This window comes from Artemia franciscana, chromosome 1 (genome assembly GCF_032884065.1).
Source record: "Artemia franciscana chromosome 1, ASM3288406v1, whole genome shotgun sequence".
Lineage (NCBI taxonomy): Eukaryota > Metazoa > Arthropoda > Branchiopoda > Anostraca > Artemiidae > Artemia > Artemia franciscana.
Window position 1 is genome coordinate 23,882,097 of NC_088863.1, and position 24,549 is coordinate 23,906,645.

The 24,549-nt window shown below is 33.4% G+C and overlaps 1 protein-coding gene across 1 annotated transcript; it reads left to right on the top strand.

The window, feature by feature from the left end:
- Positions 1-4,883: 4,883 nt before the first annotated feature.
- Positions 4,884-24,351, top strand: LOC136027192 (uncharacterized). Its single transcript, XM_065704210.1, has 4 exons — positions 4,884-5,016; positions 8,084-8,138; positions 19,739-19,914; positions 24,247-24,351. The coding sequence occupies exons 1-4, from the start codon at positions 4,987-4,989 to the stop codon at positions 24,262-24,264; spliced, it is 279 nt and encodes a 92-aa protein (XP_065560282.1). The 5' UTR covers positions 4,884-4,986; the 3' UTR covers positions 24,265-24,351.
- The last annotated feature ends 198 nt before the right edge of the window (positions 24,352-24,549 follow it).

Here is a 24,549-nt window from a genome sequence, read left to right on the forward strand (position 1 = left end):
ATGTTTTACTAAAAACTATATGTGTATTGAACAATCTTGGAAAAAACTAATAAAATTAAACTGAATACTTGATATATAATTATATTAATTATTGAAAGGTCATCAGTTCAAGACATCATTTCATTGTAATTTTTCGTTTTATTTTTAATGTTATAATAAGTGCTTGCTTAGACTCAAGTCTTCTCACACCGACTGGCGCATAAGGTAACAACGGTTCCTCTTCAAGACAACCTCTCTTGTGCTTTTGACCAAAGCTCTTCGAGCGACGATCTCAGAACTTAAAGCGCAAATTCGGCGCCACGCGCTGTGTAAGTCATTTTTAAAATAAAAGTCTCTCTCTCTCTTGCTCTTTCTCTCCCTCCCTCTCAATAGCGCAGCATCCTTCTCAAGGCATTTGCCTAGTGTTGCCTTGTGTCGCCTACTTCTTCTGATGCTGGAAGAAAGCCAACACCACACATCATTGGGTAGGCGGCCTTTACCTACACGCACCATGTGACCCCGATAACGTCATCGGTTAGTCACAATTCTATCGACTACGAGCGGCTGACTTGGTTCTTCACATGTAGAGGCTTTAATGAGCTTATCAGTCCATTGGATACCAAGAATGCACCGAAGACAGATGTTTTCAAAACTCTGGATTCGTTTTTCCAGCTGCGTAAGCAATGCCCACGATTCATAGCTGTTCCTTAGTATGAAGAGGACGTCAGTATTGAAAAGCTGGAGCTTCGGCTTTAGGGAGTATACTGGACTCCTCCACACATTTCTTAGTTTATTCTAGGCAATTCCTCTGCATGCGATGCGTGTGGTAATTTCCCACCCAAGGCTATCGTAACATTTAAAGACACTACCAAGGTATTTCAGCTATTGCATCTCCTCTAGTACGTCGGATCCAACTTTGATCGGTGGGGCAGGTAAGGTATTGACATTGTTTCGCATGACTTTTGTTTTCTGTGTACTGATTGACATATTAATGAGATAAGAGGCATTAAATGAGATAAGAGGCTTACATCATCAGCAAAATCACAGTCAAAGAATGTGCGGTTTTGCATCAGTTGGATTCCACCTCTAAAATTACATATTCGAAGCATATAGTCGATGAGAATTGTAAATAGCACTGGGGAAAGGATACATCCTTGGCGGACACTAGACTTCAAATTGAACCATTCGCTATGGTCCCTATCATCAGTCCGTGCGGCACATAACTGCTTATCGTATAGTATGATAATCATATTTCCTTCCCCTTGCTACAACTTCTCCTTCACAAAACCTTGGAATATACTTAGAAATTTCTCCTGATACCCCTTTTGTGATAAATAAGATAGCTCTATTAAGGGTTGCAATCTTCAAACTGTTAAAATCAATGTTGTCTTTAAACATTAACCGTCATGGATCTTTGCAAATAATTCTCCAACATTTTAAATCATCAGACGTGCTACTTAATTTAAAAACCCTTCTTAACATTCCAACAAAGTCTACTCTATGGAACCCATACCACTACCCAACTAAAATAGTAGTGTATTACTTCCCTCCAGAAATACCTATTCAGGAGCCAAAGGAAGGGTTCTCTGTCAGAACTGGTAAACTAATCCCAGTCGCAAATGTCACCTAACTGGAAAACCAGATACTAGTGGCCAAAAGTCAAGCAAGTCTTTCTTATTCACACTTAGAGAAAAAAACAATATCCTAGGCCAGATGCTCCTCTTTGGACAAATGAAATCTCACAAGTCCTAAAAGCCAAAACCAATCCAATACGAAAAATGTCTAAAACTAGGACATACAACAAATAAATGATGTGGAATCTTACATTCCCGTAGTAAATGTGAAAGTTCCCATTCCAAAGAAATGGCAAATCGTAAAAATGACCAGCCTACATTTATAAACTGCAAAGGCCCCCATGGTTCTTCCAAAAAAGCATTATAACTTGCATATAAAAAAACGAACACTAACACTCCAAATAGCAACAAAAGAAAGTTATACCTTACCCATTTGTAGCTCTGGAAGCAAACACAGCCCAATCACACCAAAACAAACCCCCTTTACGAAACCACCCAATACTTTCATTCAAAGAGTACCCAACCTACCAAAGCAACAAGCATCCCCCACTTTCCTCAAAACACCCCAGCCTCCGCATCCAATAATAGGAGGTTAGTCTGGCCACTCCTCCCAAGTAGAAATGAATCAGAGCATTACCAGGAATTACTCCCCTAATTAATGACGAGCCGGATGAAAATCCGAATAAGCTAACAATAATATATGCCCATGCATACTGAGCTCTAATGCAGTTCAGTCTATGAGCCTATAATAGCCACAGGAAGCAAAGATCATAAATGAATTGGCAAACATATACCTACCCAATCACATGCTTATCCAAGAAAATAATGATCTCACTTTACTCCTAGCAAAGGTAAATGTTGACACACAGTCATATGAAAAGAAAAGCAACAAAGCAGAACGTCTCAATACTTCAGTGGAATGTAAGATCACTTTCAGAAAATAAGTTAAATGAACTAAGATCATTTATGAATAATAATTCCAGTGATATTGCTTGCCTTCAGGAAAACCATTTGACTAAAAACCAACAAAGTCTCATAGATGTACTATCTTGAGAAAGGATTGGTCTTCAGAGAGAAAAGGGGGTGGTGTAGCCTTAATAATAAATAGTAGCATCAAATTTTGTGGCATTAACTTTCCAGAATTTTTAAATGATGGTGATGCAATTGGAATCAATGTTTGGCTGGATAATACGAAAGCTTACATAATAAGCTTTTATAACCCTAACAGTCAAACTATAGATTGTATGGATTTCTTCAGTTATATAATTACTTTTAATATAAGCATAATTATTTGTGGAGGTTCTAATGTCCGGAGCCTCCTGTGGGAGGATTAGCTAGCAAATAAAGCTGTTAAGTTTGCTGAAAGTTTGATATTAAATAATACCGAATTAGGAGTAGCTACCCCTCCAAATCTAAATACATATTTTAACCCAAAATTGGCAAGTTTTCAACAATTGACTTACAAATTGGGTCAATATATATTCTGAATAAAATTTATATAAAGAAAATTGATAACCTTTGCACAGACCACTTTGCCCTAGTTTCCTCGTTAAGTGAACCAGCTAAAATTCTGCTAGATACCCTAAACGTATCAACACTAAAGCAAATTGGACTATCTTCAAAAATAAGCTTAGTGATGAAGTATAATAAGATATGATGAAGAAAAATAAGCTAAAGATATAAGTCTCACCCAGGAATCATATATTTCACTTGTAACAGCTAACACACATGCTAAAGTTTTGGCATTCATACTAATAAGTGCAGATAGTCATACTATCCCCAATACAACACCCAGAAAAACCATCCCCAAACACACTTCTAAGACATGGTGGACAAAAGAGTGCCAAATTAACTGGAAAACAAAACAGGCAGCTAGGAGAACATACCTAAAAAATGTCTCCTGCTACATATTTAATTAAATTACAAGCAGAGGCTGATCTCAAGAGGACTATAATAAATGCTAAATACAATCACTGGAATAATTTTGCAAATATTCTTTCCAGACGTGAGCCAATTATACATAATTTCATAAGCCACATCTTTGGGAAAAAAACATCCCCCAACCCAAATAGGCAAGTCATATTGACGAGAATCGCAGTATCAGATTCATAGTATCAGAGAATCCTACTGTGAAATATTCAAACTCCAATCTACACAGATGTGGAATTTTACTTTTTATCCTAGAAAAAAAGATCACAGACACATTTTAATTTTACCCTCAGGGACGAACCTGTCAAACAAATGATAATGGAAAATCAGAAAAGGGCTAATTTGAATGGAAATTAAAGTTTATAGTGGCCCTTTTAAGTTGCCAAAAAGGCTTAAGGAAAAAGCTACATAAACTCTTTTAAAGGCAGTTTCAATAACAATCCATACAACATCGATATTGTCTTCTGATGCTTAGACCAAATATATCAATTTCTGTAACTATAGCGTTAACCATTGAAATCTTTGAACCTGCAATTTTTTTCTGATTTTGGAAAAAGGGGACGAACACCGTCAAAAATACAAATGATATTGACGAGAATCGCAGAATCAGATTTATAATATCAGCGAATCCTATTGTGAAATCTTCAAGCTCCAATCTACACAAAAGTGGAATTTTGCATTTTATCCTAGAAGAAAGATCACAGAGAACATTTTATTTTTGTCACAGGGATGAATATTTCCAGCAAATGGTCCTGGAAAATTAGAAAAGGGCTAATTTGAATGGAAATTAAACTTTATAGCGGCCCTTTTATTTTTGTCAAAAAGGTTCTAGAAAAAAGTAACATAAACTCTAAAATCGACAGTTTCGATAACATTCCATGCAGCAACAAAATTGCTTTCTGGTGCTTAGACCAAATATATCAATTTCTATAACCATAGCGTTAACCATTGAAAGCTTGGAAACTGAAATTTTTTTCCTGATTTTGGAAAAAGGGGAGAAACATCGTTAAAAAAGCAAATGATATTGACAAGCATCGCAGCGTCAGATTAATAATATTTGGAGATCCTACTTTGAAGTCTTCAAGCTCCAATCAACACTAATATAGAACTTTGCATTTTACTCAAGAAAAAAGATCACACACACATTTTATTTTTACCCACTGGGATGACCGTGTTGAACAAACTTTCCTAGAAAATCAGAAAAGGGCTAATTTGAATGGAAATTAAAGTTTATAGTGGCCTTTTAAGTTGTCAAAAAGGTTCGAGAAAAAAGCAACACAAATTCTAAAAACTAATTTTGGAAAAAAGGGGAGAAACGTCAAAAAGGTATTTGATATTAAAGAAAATCACACAACCAAACTCAGAATATGAGAAAACTAAAAAAACAACGTGCACCCAAAGTGGCTGCAAATGGGAAATTTTGATAGTTAATTCTCATAAATCGTGGCAAATATTTAAATGGCGCAGATTGTTTAAAAACAAAATACGTGGCTACTTTTCCGAAATGGCAACTGCTGTTTTGAGAACCTTTAAAGTAAGATATTTTCTTGTTTTTAGTAAATAAATTTCCTATCCAAAAGCTTAATGCTGTATGATGTGGATTTCAATTAGAATACAAACTAGGTTCATATTCCTTTTCTTATTTAGCTTGCTGATTAGGCCTATTTGGATGTTTCTGACTATTATCTGATAAAATTTATTAATCTTTGTGAAAAATACCTCTCTAAATTAGAAAAAAATAAAAAATAATAGTTTTTGCTGTTAGGCTTGCCTAAACTAGAAATAATTTTGTTTATTTAAAGAAAATTTGGAGTTATTTCCATTACTTGGCTAGATAGAAGGTTGTCACAAAAATTAACGTATATTCTCATCCTCTTTCCAAATATAATATTTGCTTCCTCAGCAACACTTAATTTGAGTCCTTTAAAGTGGCACCTGGTTCCATATTTTTACCAATGAAAAATGGTAGAAATTGGTAGGCCCCATTAAACAATTGGAAAGTGAATAGAAACATATGTCAAGTGATATGTTCACCTTTCATCTAGTCATTGTTTTCTTTATATGTGTACTGGTTTTGTAAACCCAAAAAAGCTCTGCATTGGGCCATTTGGTTGTTTTGTTTTGTTTATTTATGTTAGTAAACCCATCTTTCTCTCTTTCACAGATCATATATTGGTTTGGATCCAGGGACACAACATCATGTCTTGTTAAATTAGTACTGAGCAATTCAAATGATTAGATAATATTGGTAATGCCATACATCTCAATAATATATGTATTACAATACAAAGTTAGAAGTTACAGTAAAAATTTGGGTAAAATTCTAGTTAATTGACTTCTTGCTATCTCAGAAAAGCGTTTAGGTTAGGAAAATGAAACTTTCAGGGATGGGTCTAAAGGCTAAAGTATATCCCAGGAAGGTATTTTAAAGTACCCACCTCCACTACTTCTGCCTCTAGAGGGCCCTGAAATTTGCCCACATGACAGGTCTATACCTATTGAAATTTTGACAAAACAACATTTTACCTTAATTTTCAGTTACTAGTTGTGTTTTCTCTGCCTTTAGTTCTGAAAATGCAATTCCTGTTATTTGAGTAGAATTTTGAGCCATATCAATGTTTTTTTTTTCAAAATTTAGGAAATGTATATCTTTAAAACCTTATAAAATGGAGTTGAGCAAAGTTTTGAAGATGAAAACAATTTTGTTGTACTTCAATTAAGCAGAAGATTCATTTTGCAAAGTTTCACTTTATAACACACATATTTTTATAGGTCATCAAAGGTCAGCGCCCTCTAGAGGGAGAAGTAGTAGAGGTAGTTGCTTCAAAATACCTGCTCAGGACATACTTCAGTCTGTGGATTCATCCCTGAAAGTTTCATTTTCCTAACCTAAACCCTCTCTGAAATAGCATGAAGTCAATTAACTAGAATTTTACCAAAATTTGCAATATCTCAAATAAGGAATACAGATCAGGCACAAATAATTCTTGTTTAATAACAAATATATTCTGCAGAAAAACAAGAAAGAATGGTCACAATACATGGAATATATTTTAGCTAAAGGTAATACAGTTGTAATTAGGCTATGTAGAGAAAGCATCAATGAATTCACTATGCTTTTTATTAATATTTACTTTATATTATAGAATATTTTAAAAAGTCATGTGTATTAGAAATAGAATGAAGTGTAAGTCTCTTTGGGGTCTTTGTTAATATAATGAAGTGTAAAGAGTCATCTGTATGATTTAACTGATGTTTTCCTTATATAACAGAGTGAAGTGTAAAAAATCATCTATAGGACTTCTTGATTTTTCTTTGTGTAACAAAATAAAGTATTAAATATCATCCATATGACTTTGGTGATGTTTCCTTGATAGAACAAGGTAGAAAAAATCATCTCAATGACTTTATTGATGCTTCCTTAATAGAATAAACTATAAAAAACTCCTTTGTATTTCATTATTGTTGCTTGTTTTTACCACACATAAAAGAATAAAGTACAAAAAGTCATCTGTATGATGAAGGAGGAGAATGTGAAGCTGTGTTGGCCTTAGGTGGCTTGCTACTCATGTGAGCTGTTAATAGCAGTAGTTGTTTTTGATGCTAATTTGACTAACTGTATTTCAAACAGTAAACTGTCTAGAAAATGTAGTTTTACCCTGCTTTCTCAATCTACAATGAGGGGAATGTTGAGATGACTAGAGCACATTTTACAGATGAAGGATGACAAATTGTCAAAAATTGTTCTTTTTTGGCCATCCATTTTGGACAAAACAAAAGTATGTCATCCCCAAACAGGATAGATCTGTTGCAAAAATAGCTATCAAACACCTAGCTGGGACAAATTTATATTTTGGAGTCAAAACAAAAACAGAATTTGTTTTGACTTTTGAGTCTCATTAATAGTTAATGAGACCATTAATCAAAGCAGAGTAACATTATTTGTAATTTGACTTGGGGCAGTTTGAGTTGTAGAGGTCATTCTACATAAAGTTCAACTTATAAAGGTTTTCAAAATATAGAGGTAAAACAAATAAAAATTCATCTGACAGAGGTAAAAAGGATAGCAAAGTTTATTCTTTACTGGTAGTACAGGGTTAAGATCAATCTTATTACTGTATTAATGAGACTATTAATGGAATTATATTAATCAAGATTAACCTTATTACTATGTTAATGAGACTATTAATGAAATTATAGTTTCATATTAATGAACCTATTTAATGTAAAGTCCTTATTACTATATTAATGAGACTATTAATGAAATTATAGTTTCATATGAATGAAACTACTTAATGTAGAAATAAAAAGTATTCACAGTATACTTAATGAAAAAAGAATGTACAAATAAACTAAACTATACAGTCCATATATTAACCCCATTGTCTAAAAGAGTCCATAATATATTGAGACTATTGGAAACTTGTGTGTTTCAGTTACTGTTGGCCAAGGTTTGCCCATTAGTAAACTAGACTCCAGTTACTGCTGCAACCGTGATTTTTCAGGGCATGTTGATGAAGCTTAAACTTAACTTATAGACAGCTAATTAGAAAAAAAAATAGAAGAAAAAAAGCTATAGTGAATAATGTTTTTTTTTGCAGGGAGTACAGCCTCATATCCCTCTTATAAAATTCAGAAAGTCTGGATTACCTAAAGGTAAGATTTCTCTGTATTTCTTGGTAAGATTGTATATTTTGACTACTGCCAGACTATCAAACTTTTGAATAGTTTAGCAAGATGATAAAATAAGCCTTTTTTATCAAAAAGATGTGTGACAGGTGCTATGCTATTTTTCATGACATATTGGATTTATTCAATGAAACTAGAGTGAGATTTTAACAATGTGATTTCGTCATGTATGCTTATCAACAATGTAGGGTTTTTCTTCCATTCAACCCACAATGGATTCTTGAGGTGTTTGTATTAATGGACTTGGAAGCAAAAATAGTGGTTTAGGTTTAGTCATTTAAACTGATCAATTCCACCACTATTACTCTTGCTTATTGTGCAAGATTTACCTGTAAGTTTTAAGGGGAAAAAATTCTAAAATTGCACTTTAGGCTTCAGATAATTTTTTATAAGAAATAAATAAGAGGTAAGCTAGGGCTATTGCAGTAGCTGTTCTTCCTCCTCATCTGGTACATCTTCAAACGCTATGTATGGCAGATCATCTTCTGCCATACCATCCCCACTATCATGTGGCAGGGAACTATTGATAGAAAGACATGATGGCACCATGACCTCCCTCCCTGCCTTTCACATCGATTTTGAGGTATTTTTGAAGCTGCATGGCTATGCTCATTTTTGTTGCGATTGAATGACTGACAGACAATGAGAATTTTGTTCACTGCTTCATGCTTAGTGTGGTTTCTATCCTGGGTCTGTAATAGCCCATAACCTGAACAGAGTCTGTTGCAGGAAGTAACTACAGTAATACAAATAGTTGCAATTTTTACAGCCACTCCTATAAGCACCAACTTTGCAAAAAACAAGCTCACCAACAAGCTCCCAATTCAACAGCCTTTGCAGGCCCAAAGTACAATGATTTGGAAAATGGGCCACTTTCGGAGATGTAGCTACAGAGTTCTGTGTTCAAGACCTTGACAAAGTCAGCTTCAGATCTTTTGTTAAATGAATCACAATCTTTCCAAAATTGGTAGGAAAATTTAGCAAGCTCACTAATTAAACTTACTGCATCCATAAACTCATCCTGTGTCAGTGAGTTTGCAGCAAAAGGCAGATCAAGTAGAGTGACTGCAGATGGGGCGAGTGGCATATCATATGCAAATACTCTGCTATTTTCCAGGTACTTCTGGATTTTCCTTTCCTCTGCCTTAGAAACAGCGAATTTTGATTGGTAGTTCTGGTCTGATAGTTTTGCCAAGAAGTGCAATCTGCTTTTTGTTAAGGATAACTTGAGTCATGTCATGAGACCTTACAAATGTGATGATTTTAAAGATATTATTGACACATTGGTCTAAGCTTTCCATAATACCTCAGACAATCAGATTCAAAATGTGAGGGATTCACCCAATGGTTTGACGGTGGGGATATTTTTGCTTCAATAATGAGGTAGCAAATTTATTTACACTAGGATTATCAAGGAAAATGTTGTCAATCCCTATATTTGCATTTCTGTCTTCAGTTATAATAGGGCACCAAACTATAGCAACTTGTTCCAGTTCATCAGCTACAAACTCTACAGTGTGCTGCTTGGGATAGTCACTATGGGTGACACCATGATTAGGTGATTTTGGGGAAATTCCTGATAATTCAGGGATAGTGGAAACATTAAAATTTGTTGTCAAATAGGTTATTGTTTGGAAAAACGCAGTGTTTTGCACATTGCTAGACTTTTTTCTGGCTCAAATCCTTGTGCTTAATTTTGCAATTTATTTGAAAACTGCATGGTTTTACTCATCATGTAATTTTACCCTTAAGACCTTTTAAGCTGCAATAATTTTACATTCATAAAATCCTGTATATAAAACCTTTCTTTTTGATACTTAATTGCATAGCCTTTATAGGAGAAAAACTTAACCTAATAAAAACAACAAAAAAGAAAAATTTTCTAGGCTAGCTTGCATTGATCAAAATAAAAGCTGGTAAAAATAGCAGTTTAACAAATCAAAAATCAAAAGTGCTTTTTTTACCTAATACTAAGGAATGCAATGATTGGTGAAAAGTATTTGATAAACATATGCAGTGGTGCATGGATAGGGAGCATGGGAAACAACTAAAGACATTAAGGCAGACTTGGCTAAGATCATAAAATATGAAAAAAAATCAAAACATTGGCAAAAGCCAGCACAAGTATCCAAATGAAAACCAAGATCAAACAGTTTGTGGTAACAAACTGTAGTAAGGAGCAACCCGGCTCAATAGTAACCAAAACTCTAAAAAATTGAATTTTGGTATCAATAGCTACATCGAAAGAATCGCATTTTAATGCTGATTTTAAATATATGTGTTTCATCAAGTTTAGTCTTACCTATCAAAAGTTACGAGCCTGAGAAAATTTGCCTTATTTAAGAAAATAGGGGGAAACACCCCCTTAAAGTCGTAGAATCTTAACGAAAATGACACCATCAGATTCAGCGTATCAGAGAACCCTATTGTAGAAGTTTCAAGCTCCTATCTACAAAAATGTGGAATTTTGTATTTTTTGCCAGAAGACAAATCATGGGTGCGTGTTTATTTTTTTTTTTTTTTCCCAGGTGTCATCGTATCGATCAAGTGGTCCTAGAGTGTCGCAAGAGGGCTCATTCTGACGGAAATGAAAAGTTCTAGTGTCCTTTTTAAGTGACCAAAAAATTGGAGGGCATTTAAGCCCCCTCCCACGCTCATTTTTTCCCAAAGTCAACGAATCAAAATTTTGAGATAGCCATTTTGTTCAGCATAGTCGAAAATCATAATAACTATGTCTTTGAGGATGACTTACTCCCCCAAAATCCCCCGGGGAGGGACTGCAAGTTACAAACTTTGACCAGTGTTTACATACAGTAATGGTTATTGTGAAGTGTACAGGCGTTTTCAGGGGGATTTTATTTTGTTTGGAGGTGGGGCTGAGGGGAGGGGGCTATGTTGGAGGATCTTTCTTTGAGGAATCTGTCATGGGGGAAGAAAAATTCAATGAAAAGGGCGCAGGATTTTCTAGCATTACTATAAGAAAACAATGAAAAATAAACATGAAAACGTTTTTTCAAATGAAAGAAAGGAGTAGCATTGAAACTTAAAACGGACAGAGATTATTACGCATATGAGGGGTTCTAAAAATACTTTAGCATAAAGAGCGAGGTATTTAGGAGGAGATAAATACCTCGCTCTTTATGCTAAAGTATTTTTAGTAATTTCAACTATTTATTCTACAGCCTTTCTGATTCAGGAGTCATTCTTAAAGAATTGGGACAAAACTTACGATTTAGTGTAAAGAGCGAGGTATTAACGAGGGTACAAACCCCCTCGTATACATAATAAAAATATAAGATTATGAAAGTTTGTTATGTAAGTTAATTCTTAAGTTACGGATATTTTTTACTAATTAAAACGTTCGTTAAAAATTAAAAGTTGTAGTTGCCTTTTTAAGTAACCGAAAAATTGGAGGGCAACTAGGCCTCCTTCTCCACCCCTTATTTCTCAAAATCGTCTGATAAAAACTAAGAGAAAGCCATTTAGCCAAAAAAAGAATTAATATACAAATTTCATTTTAATAATTTATGTGCGGAGAGCCAAAACCAAACATGTATTAATTCAAAAACGTTCAGAAATTAAATAAAAAAAAAACTAATTTTGTTAGCTGAAAGTAAGGAGCGACATTAAAACTTAAAACGAATAGATATTACTCCGTATATGAAATGGGTTGTCCCCTCCGCAATCCATCGCTCTTTACGCTAAAGTTTGACTCTTTGCCCCAATTCTACTTTTTAAAACAATTAAAAGCTGTAGCGTAAAGAGCGAGGGATTGCGGAGGGGACAATCCATTTCATATACGGAGTAATATCTGTTCGTTTTATGTTTTAATGTCGCTCCTTACTTTCAGCTAAAAAAAATTAGTTTTTTTTATTTAATTCCAAAGAAAAGATTCAATTTAATTTGTTGAAACCTCCTTATCACAACACTTCATCTAGAAATAATTAAGAGTCTAGTAAGATGATGGGAAAGATTTATGTTTGGGCACTAGTTGCTGCTGTGTCACCATTGCAATGCATGATTAGAAGATATTGGACAGGAATTTTTTTTATTAATAGGCCTTACTACCTGTATTATAGCCGGGTATATAATCCACTGATCATTTATTCTATAGTTAAAGATAGCCAATTAAAAAATTTGAGTCAGAAATAAAAAACTCACCAACTTAAACTGACCTTTGCTATGATTTTACGTCTTACGTCTTATTTATTCAGATTGACTGACTCATTGCGCATCCACTTTTTTTTTCCTTTTTTTTACTCAGGCAGAAAATGACCAAGATTTATTCCGACAGTGCAATATCAGCTTAAGGTCAACGAGGTATGACTCACGCATTGAATCGGATAAATGAAAAATTTTGTTATGGTAGATTTTAGTGAAGTGGTAGCTCTCTTAGGGATGGATTTATTTCAATTGAGAACATTTTTGTTCATCAAAAACTTAAACTTACCACTTATTAAACTTACAAGTAAGTTTGACCTAAAACTTACCATTACAAGGAAAGTTACCCAGTGGTAATTTACCGTTTGGTAATTTCATCAGCTCATAAAATGCAATGCATTTTTTTTATCTTGTATTTTTACAAACAAACACAACTTAGACAACCTGTATTTTTACACGTAATATATCTATGGGCCAAAGAGATTAGAAGCTATATTATCAATATATTATATTATCAAATTATCAATAAACTCTTTTATCAAAGGCTAATCGTTATTGATCATGAGCTATTGATCTTTTAGCTTATTTATTAAAATTTAAAAGCCAAATGTTAGTATATCATTAAATAATTACTGCTTTATGAGCTGAATCTTGATTTATTGAATATGAAAGTCTGCACAGGCAGGCATTATGTCGAGGGTCAAAACTTGCTCCAATTAAAGCTGTTGTTTAGTGCTCAAATAATCATATGTATTTTCCTGCAATTTCAGCTCCATTCTATTGCTTAAAAGAATCTTTAAATATTATTAGATGCAAAATTACTTGTATATTTGATTTTATGTTGTTCAAGCATAAAGAATAAATTGCAATATTATTTTATTAAAATTGATCATTCCATTTGTAAGGTTTGTGGCTATGGTTTGATAGATAAAAACTAAAGAAAGAAAAACACTACAAAACATGTGACAAGAACTTCTCACAGCTAAGTTATCAAGACCATCAGTAGATGGTTAATGGTATCTACTTTTTTGGGGGTATTTTTTAAAGACATTTTCACTGTAATAACCAAATCAGGCACTACATACTGCCTGATTAGATGTAAATTACTAGTTCTTAATGGCACCTCAAGGAGCATCTACAGAATATTCTTGCTGCCTGATTAGATATAAATTTCTAGTTCTTAATGACACCTCAAGCAGCACCTAGGAGCATCTAAAGAATATTCTTACTACCTGATTAGATATAAATTGCTTGTTCTTAATGACACCTCAAGCAGCACCTAGGAGTATCTAAAGAATATTCTTACTACCTGATTAGATATAAATTGCTAGTTCTTAATGACACCTCAAGCACCAACTAGGAGCATCTAAAGAATATTATTACTACCTGATTAGATATAAATTGCTAGTTCTTAATGACACCTCCTGCAGCAACTAGGAGCATCTAAAGAATATTCTTACTACCTGATTAGATATAAATTGCTAGTTCTTAATGACACCTCAAGCAGCAACTAGGAGTATCTAAAGAATATTCTTACTACCTGATTAGATATAAATTGCTAGTTCTTAATGACACCTCAAGCAGCAACTAGGAGCGTCTAAAGAATATTCTTACTTCCTGATTAGATATAAATTGCTAGTTCTTAATGACACCTCAAGCAGCAACTAGGAGCATCTAAAGAATATTATTACTACCTGATTAGATATAAATTGCTAGTTCTTAATGACACCTCAAGCAACAACTAGGAGCATCTAAAGAATATTATTACTACCTGATAAGATATAAATTGCTAGTTCTTAATGGCACCTCAAGGAGCATCTACAGAATATTCTTGCTGCCTGATTAGATATAAATTTCTAGTTCTTAATGACACCTCAAGCAGCACCTTGGAGCATCTAAAGAATATTCTTACTACCTGATTAGATATAAATTGCTTGTTCTTAATGACTCCTCAAGCAGCACCTAGGAGCATCTAAAGAATATTCTTACTACCTGATTAGATATAAATTGCTAGTTCTTAATGACACCTCAAGCAGCAACTAGGAGCGTCTAAAGAATATTCTTACTACCTGATTAGATATAAATTGCTAGTTCCTAATGACACCTCAAGCAGCAACTAGGAGCATCTAAAGAATATTATTACTACCTGATTAGATATAAATTGCTAGTTCTTAATGACACCTCAAGCAACAACTAGGAGCATCTAAAGAATATTATTACTACCTGATAAGATATAAATTGCTAGTTCTTAATGGCACCTCAAGGAGCATCTACAGAATATTCTTGCTGCCTGATTAGATATAAATTTCTAGTTCTTAATGACACCTCAAGCAGCACCTAGGAGCATCTAAAGAATATTCTTATTACCTGATTAGATATAAATTGCTTGTTCTTAATGACACCTCAAGCAGCACCTAGGAGCATCTAAAGAATATTATTACTACCTGATTAGATATAAATTGCTAGTTCTTAATGACACCCCCTGCAGCAACTAGGAGCATCTAAAGAATATTCTTACTACCTGATTAGATATAAATTGCTAGTTCTTAATGACACCTCAAGCAGCAACTAGGAGTATCTAAAGAATATTCTTACTACCTGATTAGATATAAATTGCTAGTTCTTAATGACACCTCAAGCAGCAACTAGGAGCGTCTGAAGAATATTCTTACTACCTGATTAGATATAAATTGCTAGTTGTTAATGACACCTCAAGCAGCAACTAGGAGCATCTAAAGAATATTATTACTACCTGATTAGATATAAATTGCTAGTTCTTAATGACACCTCAAGCAACAACTAGGAACATCTAAAGAATATTATTACTACCTGATTAGATATAAATTGCTAGTTCTTAATGACACCTCAAGCAGCAACTAGGAGCATCTAAAGAATATTATTACTACCTGATTAGATATAAATTGCTAGTTCTTAATGACACCTCAAGCAGCAACTAGGAGCATCTAAAGAATATTATTACTACCTGATTAGATATAAATTGCTAGTTCTTAATGACACCTCAAGCAACAACTAGGAGCATCTAAAGAATATTATTACTACCTGATAAGATATAAATTGCTAGTTCTTAATGGCACCTCAAGGAGCATCTACAGAATATTCTTGCTGCCTGATTAGATATAAATTTCTAGTTCTTAATGACACCTCAAGCAGCACCTTGGAGCATCTAAAGAATATTCTTACTACCTGATTAGATATAAATTGCTTGTTCTTAATGACTCCTCAAGCAGCACCTAGGAGCATCTAAAGAATATTCTTACTACCTGATTAGATATAAATTGCTAGTTCTTAATGACACCTCAAGCAGCAACTAGGAGCGTCTAAAGAATATTCTTACTACCTGATTAGATATAAATTGCTAGTTCCTAATGACACCTCAAGCAGCAACTAGGAGCATCTAAAGAATATTATTACTACCTGATTAGATATAAATTGCTAGTTCTTAATGACACCTCAAGCAACAACTAGGAGCATCTAAAGAATATTATTACTACCTGATAAGATATAAATTGCTAGTTCTTAATGGCACCTCAAGGAGCATCTACAGAATATTCTTGCTGCCTGATTAGATATAAATTTCTAGTTCTTAATGACACCTCAAGCAGCACCTAGGAGCATCTAAAGAATATTCTTATTACCTGATTAGATATAAATTGCTTGTTCTTAATGACACCTCAAGCAGCACCTAGGAGCATCTAAAGAATATTATTACTACCTGATTAGATATAAATTGCTAGTTCTTAATGACACCCCCTGCAGCAACTAGGAGCATCTAAAGAATATTCTTACTACCTGATTAGATATAAATTGCTAGTTCTTAATGACACCTCAAGCAGCAACTAGGAGTATCTAAAGAATATTCTTACTACCTGATTAGATATAAATTGCTAGTTCTTAATGACACCTCAAGCAGCAACTAGGAGCGTCTGAAGAATATTCTTACTACCTGATTAGATATAAATTGCTAGTTGTTAATGACACCTCAATCAGCAACTAGGAGCATCTAAAGAATATTATTACTACCTGATTAGATATAAATTGCTAGTTCTTAATGACACCTCAAGCAACAACTAGGAACATCTAAAGAATATTATTACTACCTGATTAGATATAAATTGCTAGTTCTTAATGACACCTCAAGCAGCAACTAGGAGCATCTAAAGAATATTATTACTACCTGATTAGATATAAATTGCTAGATCTTAATGACACCTCAAACAGCAACTAGGAGCATCTAAAGAATATTCTTACTACCTGATTAGATATAAATTGCTAGTAATATATTCTTTCTACCTGATTAGATATAGATTGCTAGTTCTTAATGACACCTCAAGCAGCAACTAGGAGCATCTAAAGAATATTCTTGCTACCTGATTAGATATAAATTGCTAGTTTTTAATGACACTTCAAGCAGCAACTAGGAGCATCTAAAGAATATTATTACTACCTGATTAGATATAAATTGCTAGTTCTTAATGACACCTCAAGCAGCAACTAGGAGCATCTAAAGAATATTCTTACTACCTGATTAGATATAAATTGCAGCAACTAGCAGCATCTAAAGAATATTCTTACTACCTGATTAGATATAAATTGCTGGTTTAATGACACCTCAAGCAGGAACTAGCAGCATCTAAAGAATATTCTTACTACCTGATTAGATATAAATTGCTAGTTTTTAATGACACCACAAGCAGGAACTAGGAGCATCTAAAGAATATTCTTTCTACCTGATTAGATATAAATTGCTAGTTCTTAATGACACCTCCTGCAGCAACTAGGAGCATCTAAAGAATATTCTTACTACCTGATTAGATATAAATTGCTAGTTCTTAATGACACCTCAAGCAGCAACTAGGAGCATCTAAAGAATATTCTTACTACCTGATTAGATATAAATTGCTAGTTCTTAATGACACCTCAAGCAGCAACTAGGAGCGTCTAAAGAATATTCTTACTACCTGATTAGATATAAATTGCTAGTTCTTAATGACACCTCAAGCAGCAACTAGGAGCATCTAAAGAATATTATTACTACCTGATTAGATATAAATTGCTAGTTCTTAATGACACCTCAAGCAACAACTAGGAGCATCTAAAGAATATTATTACTACCTGATAAGATATAAATTGCTAGTTCTTAATGGCACCTCAAGGAGCATCTACAGAATATTCTTGCTGCCTGATTAGATATAAATTTCTAGTTCTTAATGACACCTCAAGCAGCACCTTGGAGCATCTAAAGAATATTCTTACTACCTGATTAGATATAAATTGCTAGTTCTTAATGACACCTCAAGCAGCAACTAGGAGCATCTAAAGAATATTATTACTACCTGATTAGATATAAATTGCTAGTTCTTGATGATACCTCAAGCAGCAACTAGGAGCATCTAAAGAATATTCTTACTACCTGATTAGATATAAATTGCTAGTTCTTAATGACACCTCAAGCAGCAACTAGGAGCATCTAAAGAATATTCTTACTACCTGATTAGATATAAATTGCTAGTTCTTAATGACACCTCAAGCAGCAACTAGGAGCATCCAAAGAATATTCTTACTACCTGATTAGATATAAATTGCTAGTTCTTAATGACACCTCAAGCAGCAACTAGGAGCATCTAAAGAATATTCTTACTACCTGATTAGATATAAATTGCTAGTTTTTAATGACACCTCAAGCAGCAACTAGCAGCATCTAAAGAATATTCTTACTACCTGATTAGATATAAATTGCTAGTTCTTAATGACACCTCAAGCAGCAACTAGGAGCGTCTAAAGAATTTTCTTACTACCTGATTAGATATAAATTGCTAGTTTTTAATGACACTTCAAGCAGCAACTAGGAGCATCTAAAGAATATTATTACTACCTGATTAGATATAAATTGCTAGTTCTTAATGACACCTCAAGCAGCAACTAGGAGCATCTAAAGAATATTCTTACTACCTGATTAGATATAAATTGCTAGTTCTTAATGACACCTCAAGCAGCAACTAGGAGCATCTAAAGAATATTATTACTACCTGATTAGATATAAATTGCTAGTTCTTAATGACACCTCAAGCAGCAACTAGGAGCATCTAAAGAATATTCTTACTACCTGATTAGATATAAATTGCTAGTTCTTAATGACACCTCAAGCAGCAACTAGGAGTATCTAAAGAATATTCTTACTACCTGATTAGATATAAATTGCTAGTTTAATGACACCTCAAGCAGCAACTAGCAGCATCTAAAGAATATTCTTACTACCTGATTAGATATAAATTGCTAGTTCTTAATGACCTCAAGCAGCAACTAGGAGCATCTAAAGAATATTATTACTACCTGATTAGATATAAATTGCTAGTTCTTAATGACACCTCAAGCAGCACCTAGGAGCATCTAAAGAATATTCTTACTACCTGATTAGATATAAATTGCTAGTTCTTAATGACACCTCAAGCAGCAACTAGGAGCATCTTAAAGAATATTCTTACTACCTGATTAGATATAAACTGCTAGTTTTTAATGACACCTCAAGCAGCAACTAGCAGCATCTAAAGAATATTCTTACTACCTGATTAGATATAAATTGCTAGTTTAATGACACCTCAAGCAGGAACTAGCAGCATCTAAAGAATATTCTTACTACCTGATTAGATATAAATTGCTAGTTTTTAATGACACCACAAGCAGGAACTAGGAGCATCTAAAGAATATTCTTTCTGCCCGATTAGATATAAATTGCTAGTTCTTAATGACACCTCAAGCAGCAACTAGGAGCATCTAAAGAATATTCTTGCTACCTGATTAGATATAAATTGGTAGTTCTTAATGACCTCAAGCAGCAACTAGGAGCATCTAAAGAATATTTTTACTACCTGACTAGATATAAATTGCTAGTTCTTAATGACACCTCAAGCAGCAACTAGGAGCATCTAAAGAATATTCTTACTACCTGATTAGATATAAATTGCTAGTTCTTAATGACACCTCAAGCAGCAACTAGCAGCATCTAAAGAATATTCTTACTACCTGATTAGATATAAATTGCTAGTTCTTAATGACACCTTTAGCAGCAACTGGGAGCACCTAAAAATATTCTTATAGCTACTTTATTCTGATTACTGATTAATTTTCAGAACAACAAAACGTAAAGAATATGGGGCAATACTACAGCAACACAAAATTTAGCGCTGAAAAACATTTTTAAATTCCGGTTGGAAGTATTTGAAGTTCCATAGGTAGACCTAATTTTCTTTTCAAATATGCTTAACAATCAACCATAGTGTATGTTATAGAGTTGCACCAATTACTAGACCCGGGTATACCATTGACAAAAATGGTTTGAGAATTTGTGGTTATACCATTCATATAAATATAAAAATATTATTTTTTAGTTCCCGAGAGTACTGGTCAATACTTAGCTACCCCAAATATTGTTCCACAAGCTCCTAAACAGGAAGTTGTGTTGAACAACCCAAAGATGACTGCATCAACAGTATTACAGGATTTTGAAGTGCCAATGAGATACAGGAGAAAACCTTTAACACAAGAAGAAATAGATTGTATAAACGTAAGTAGCGCGGATATAATTAATTCTTTGTTTCTTTTTATTTCCAGATTTTATTATTCTTAGGTGTCAACCATTAACAACAATTTGTATAAAAAAAAGTTAGGGGATGATTAAGTTAAATTTGCAAATGTATTTTTTTTAAAATTTTGCTTTTGAAAATAATTTTACGCTGAAGAAAATCTAAAACTATTGGAACTGCTTGGGAAAAAAAAAAAATCTAGGCCAGGAATGGGTAAAGTCTCTTAACCCCTCCTGCCTGGCTAAGCCCATGCTTTCTTATTTGAAAAGGCCAATTTATAAAATCTTGAGGATATCCTAGAATATTATGATTGATTATACTTTTTTATTTCCTCATCAAAAGCAGTAAATTGAAATGTTATGCTAAAACAACCAGCTTTCGAAAAAGGGAAAAAAAGAAAAAGCAAAAGAAAGCAACGCCTAAAACCCAGTGTTACTCATTACTTGGCAAAGATACGTGAAATCCAGTCAGTTTCACACTCTCTTATCTATATATCATTATTATTATTATTATATATTTATTTTATAATGTATTTCTTATAATTTTTTTATATATTTTTTTTTTATAATATTATTATTATTATCTATATATTAGTGATAAATTCTCTTAAAACAGAATAACATTAATAATTTAACTTTATAACCTTATTTGATTAGGCTTTAACAGAGAATGATTAAAGCTCAATCTTGCCTAGAATAAGAACGAAAACATGATAACTTTAAGTTAATATACATTTATAGAACTTCTGTAAATATGAAAAGAAAACTAAGAAGAATGTATTAAAAATGGTGAAAACGATTAAACTCGAAAAGAAACGATTCTTGAACAATAGAGTTATAGCATAAAATTAATCTCACTTTTGTCAAAGATAGCAGATTTTGTGACAAATAAATGGAGGAAACAAAATTAAGAACCCCCCTTTAATCCCCTTCAGAAACTGTATTTTCAATAATAAGTCATAGAAAAGAACTATTCTGTGATCCCTAACATTATTTGTATGATGTTTTCAAGGAAAAGAGCTAGTAATCATGCCACAGGAGTGTAATAGCAGAAACACTATCTCTCTTATATCATTAAGAATGAGCTCCTGTTCACCACCACAACTCTTGTTATGTGTTCTTTGAATCAATTTGCCCAGAAGATTTGCTAGGACAATTTTATCTTTACTAATTGTTCAACCTGCCAGAAAGTCATCTATGGCGACAGTTTTCCTGGAAAAGGTTATGTGGTAAAGCAGCTATTAAAAAAGAACTTTACAAAATGTTTTAATATGTGCAGGGTAAGCTAAGTATAAATTGTTATTATCTTTGGAATAATTATCTAATTCTATGATCTTTATAATGTATAGGCCATTGTTATGAGCTGGATTAATCAGCCGCTCAGGGTTCTTTTTCAAAGGAAGTTTTTCATGGACGGTGTTTGTCCAAAGTGAGTGTTTAGGATATGATTTTCTATAGGAAATGTTCTGAAAAAAAAAAAAAAAAAAAAAAAAAAAAAAAAAAAAAAAAAAAAAAAAAAAAAAAAAAAAACTTAGAACGAACAAAGGGTTACAAATCCAAGCTTTTCCATACACTGATTACCATGGTAAACATGATTTTAGTCTCATGAGTACCAATAGTGGTACTTAATGCAGGTTTTATTGTTTTCAAATATGTATTCCGAATTTCTTCATCAGTCATCACCCATAGTCTTTTTTTTTATTTCAATTATAGTTATATTTGATAAATGTTCTCTCGTCCAGTTGTCCATTATAAAACAATTTTTAGTATCGTAAATGTGATGGAACCAAATGAGTCAACTCAAATGGTACTATTGCTACTATAGTACAGTCTCAGACATGTACAGACAGGCATAGGCATGACTTAGCGTAGTGTGCATTCATTAGAATGATGTCAGCTGTGAGATAATAATGAACGAGTAAACACACAACTCTGTTTCATATCTGGAATATTGTGTATTGCGGTTTTACGTGTTTATTTCTTTGTATTTGTCGTAAGTTACTGGATGCCTAGAGTTTGTTCAAATCACCCTAAAAAGGCCTTTTCCTTATATATATGGTGAAGTGGCGCTGAAGCTCAAAGGCGAAGCCTCGCAACACTGGTAAAAAAAATGTTATGGACTATATTTGGTCGTAAAGTGGGGGACTAAACAAGGGTTTAAGCGCTACATATCTGTTGTTTGTAGCGTAGTAGGCTTTCCGCTGCGTGGAAGACTAGCAAACGCCACATGCCATTTGCTTTTCCCTATTATTTGGAGGAGCGCCAATATCACTCCTCTGGCTGTTGTTTCTAATTGCCAAAGATTGAAGTGATTACGTCAGAATGAAAACGTAGAGTGGTACATCCTGCTTGCAATCTGTAATGAGACCAGTTTCACACTGCAAAGAATTACCCATACCGAAGCCTCGTGAGCATTTGACATTAAATGGAGAGAGCTGAGATTCTGATGGAAGTAAGGAAGAAAAAGAAACATATTCTAGTGATCTAACTTTTCAATCGCTCTGTTCATATGAACCTCATTTATTGACTTGACAAAAAAAACAACACAACAAAAATCCTTAGCGCCCTCAAGATTTAAAGTCATACAAAAACCAGTGTGAAATGCTTGATTGCCGGCTAAAAGGATGGAATCTTTTTCAAAAGAATGCAAAGATCTACATTTATAGTAATCCTCAACTTATAGACTATTACTGAAGAAAATGGCTAAGTGTTTTGTTATGACATTTTTTCTCTTACGGGAGGCATTTGGTATTCAAGCAATATCTGAATGGTGGAATTGCAGTTACTTTTCAGATGAAGATTCCTGATTTCTTAGGGCCCTTGCGAAACCGACAAACTATTATCCTGTCACAATAATTTGTAAACCAGAACCAGCCTATCCATCACAGTGTTTCAAGTCCATTTTACTCGGTTTCTGTAGTCCATATCATTCTATTTACTTGGTTTCTATTAACTGCAATGACCAAAACAACATATGTTACATAGCAATCGAATAGTAGATATCTCGCCAAAATCTGTGATCAACTTGGTGAGATTTCTTTGCAGCAGCATGATTGGGATCTCATTGGCACAGTAATCTGAGGGATATAGTGGTGAAAGGATTACATTGTGGAAGTAATACAGCTTTTAAAAAATGGTAAATATTTACACGAAGTTTCAATATTTTTATCAAAATGACTTGTAACATAGCAACGAACAGTAGAGATCTTACAAAGATGATGAGCATGGTGATATTTTTTATAGCAACATAAACGGATTTAATTAGCACAACGTTTTTTGCCGAAACCCGAGGAGGTTTCAAGTAAGAAAAAAGTATGGGAGTGCTGAAAGTACAGATCATCTTTGAAAAAAGGAGCATAGAGCATATTGATATTGAAATTTCTAGTCATAAGCTAGCCTTTAACAAGAGAAGTAATGTTACCTATTATTCCGTGCTATAAACTTTTGTTTTGGTTGAGAAATATTTCCCCGAAAAAATTTAGAAATATGTTATCGTCGCAACAATTGCGCAAATATACACAAAAATAGTAGGTTTTCCTAAAATACTTAGCAAAATCTTAGGTTTTTTTCAATAAGATTTGTTATACCTTTCTGTAATACATGAGTGTTCCAAAATGGGTTTTAATCCCCCAGAGTATTCTATGAATGAAAAATCTTTCAATACAGACCCAGCTGAAGAAAGACTAAGGTTCCCTATTTTGGGGAAGACTGGTTTGTTATTATAGGTTTTGTCATGGAAAAGGACTTCTGGTGTAAATGATGAAAAATATGAAATACTATTTACGAAAAATTGATTGATTGAAATTATTTATGAAATACTATTTTATATCAATAGCACAAAAACAGCCAGTTGAGGATATCCTGCACAATCATATGATATCATTCTCCCTATCTACCCAATCAGAGAGAATAAGATTTAATTTTCAAGTCGAAACACCATGCGAAGTTTCAATGTGGTCAAAAAAACCTTCATTTTTTGTACCTTAACGGGTCGTGAAAAAATATCATTTAGCCATAGTCATCTAGCTGTGTATATTATATATAACGAAATTGTAGACTCAGATCTAGTTACTTAAGTTTAATTAAAATGCACAAATTAACATAAGCGTCTGGGCAGACATGGATTGGGCCCGCTACATTAAAATGAACCTGCTTTGAGTTTTTTGTAATTATTTTGTTATGTAAATCCCAAGGCTTTTGCTTGTACTGCTGTTTTGTGTCCCTTCTAATTGTCAGTAAAAAACGATTAACGGCTTATGTTTATGCTTTGTCAGAATACACTAGGCTACATTTATTTCTTCTTTTCTTTTTTAGATGGGTGGAGCACAGTAGGAAGAATATTATGATGGTAACTGTAGAATAACATTTCGAATTTTTTTTTTATATATATAGAAATAAATATAGAACAAATCACTGTTATTACTTTTTTGAATTTTTTTTGTCTCGTAACAAAAACAAAGGGCTGTTGTTGATTAATTCCACTTTTTTAATGATCTATCAAGTAAAAAAGATTTTTTTAGTCGATCTCTTTCCAATGATCACAATTACAAAGCAGTCAAATTACATTATTCGTGTACACACAGTATTATCTTTTCTGTTTTAGATTCATAGGCAAGA

Excerpts from the sequence above, each read along its gene's own strand:
- LOC136027192 (XM_065704210.1), top strand. The coding sequence starts at position 4,987 with ATGGCAACTGCTGTTTTGAGAACCTTTAAA. Across the intron at positions 5,017-8,083 it reads CTGTTTTGAGAACCTTTAAA|GGAGTACAGCCTCATATCCC; the intron begins GTAAGATATTTT and ends TTTTTTTTGCAG. Across the intron at positions 8,139-19,738 it reads AAAGTCTGGATTACCTAAAG|TTCCCGAGAGTACTGGTCAA; the intron begins GTAAGATTTCTC and ends ATTATTTTTTAG.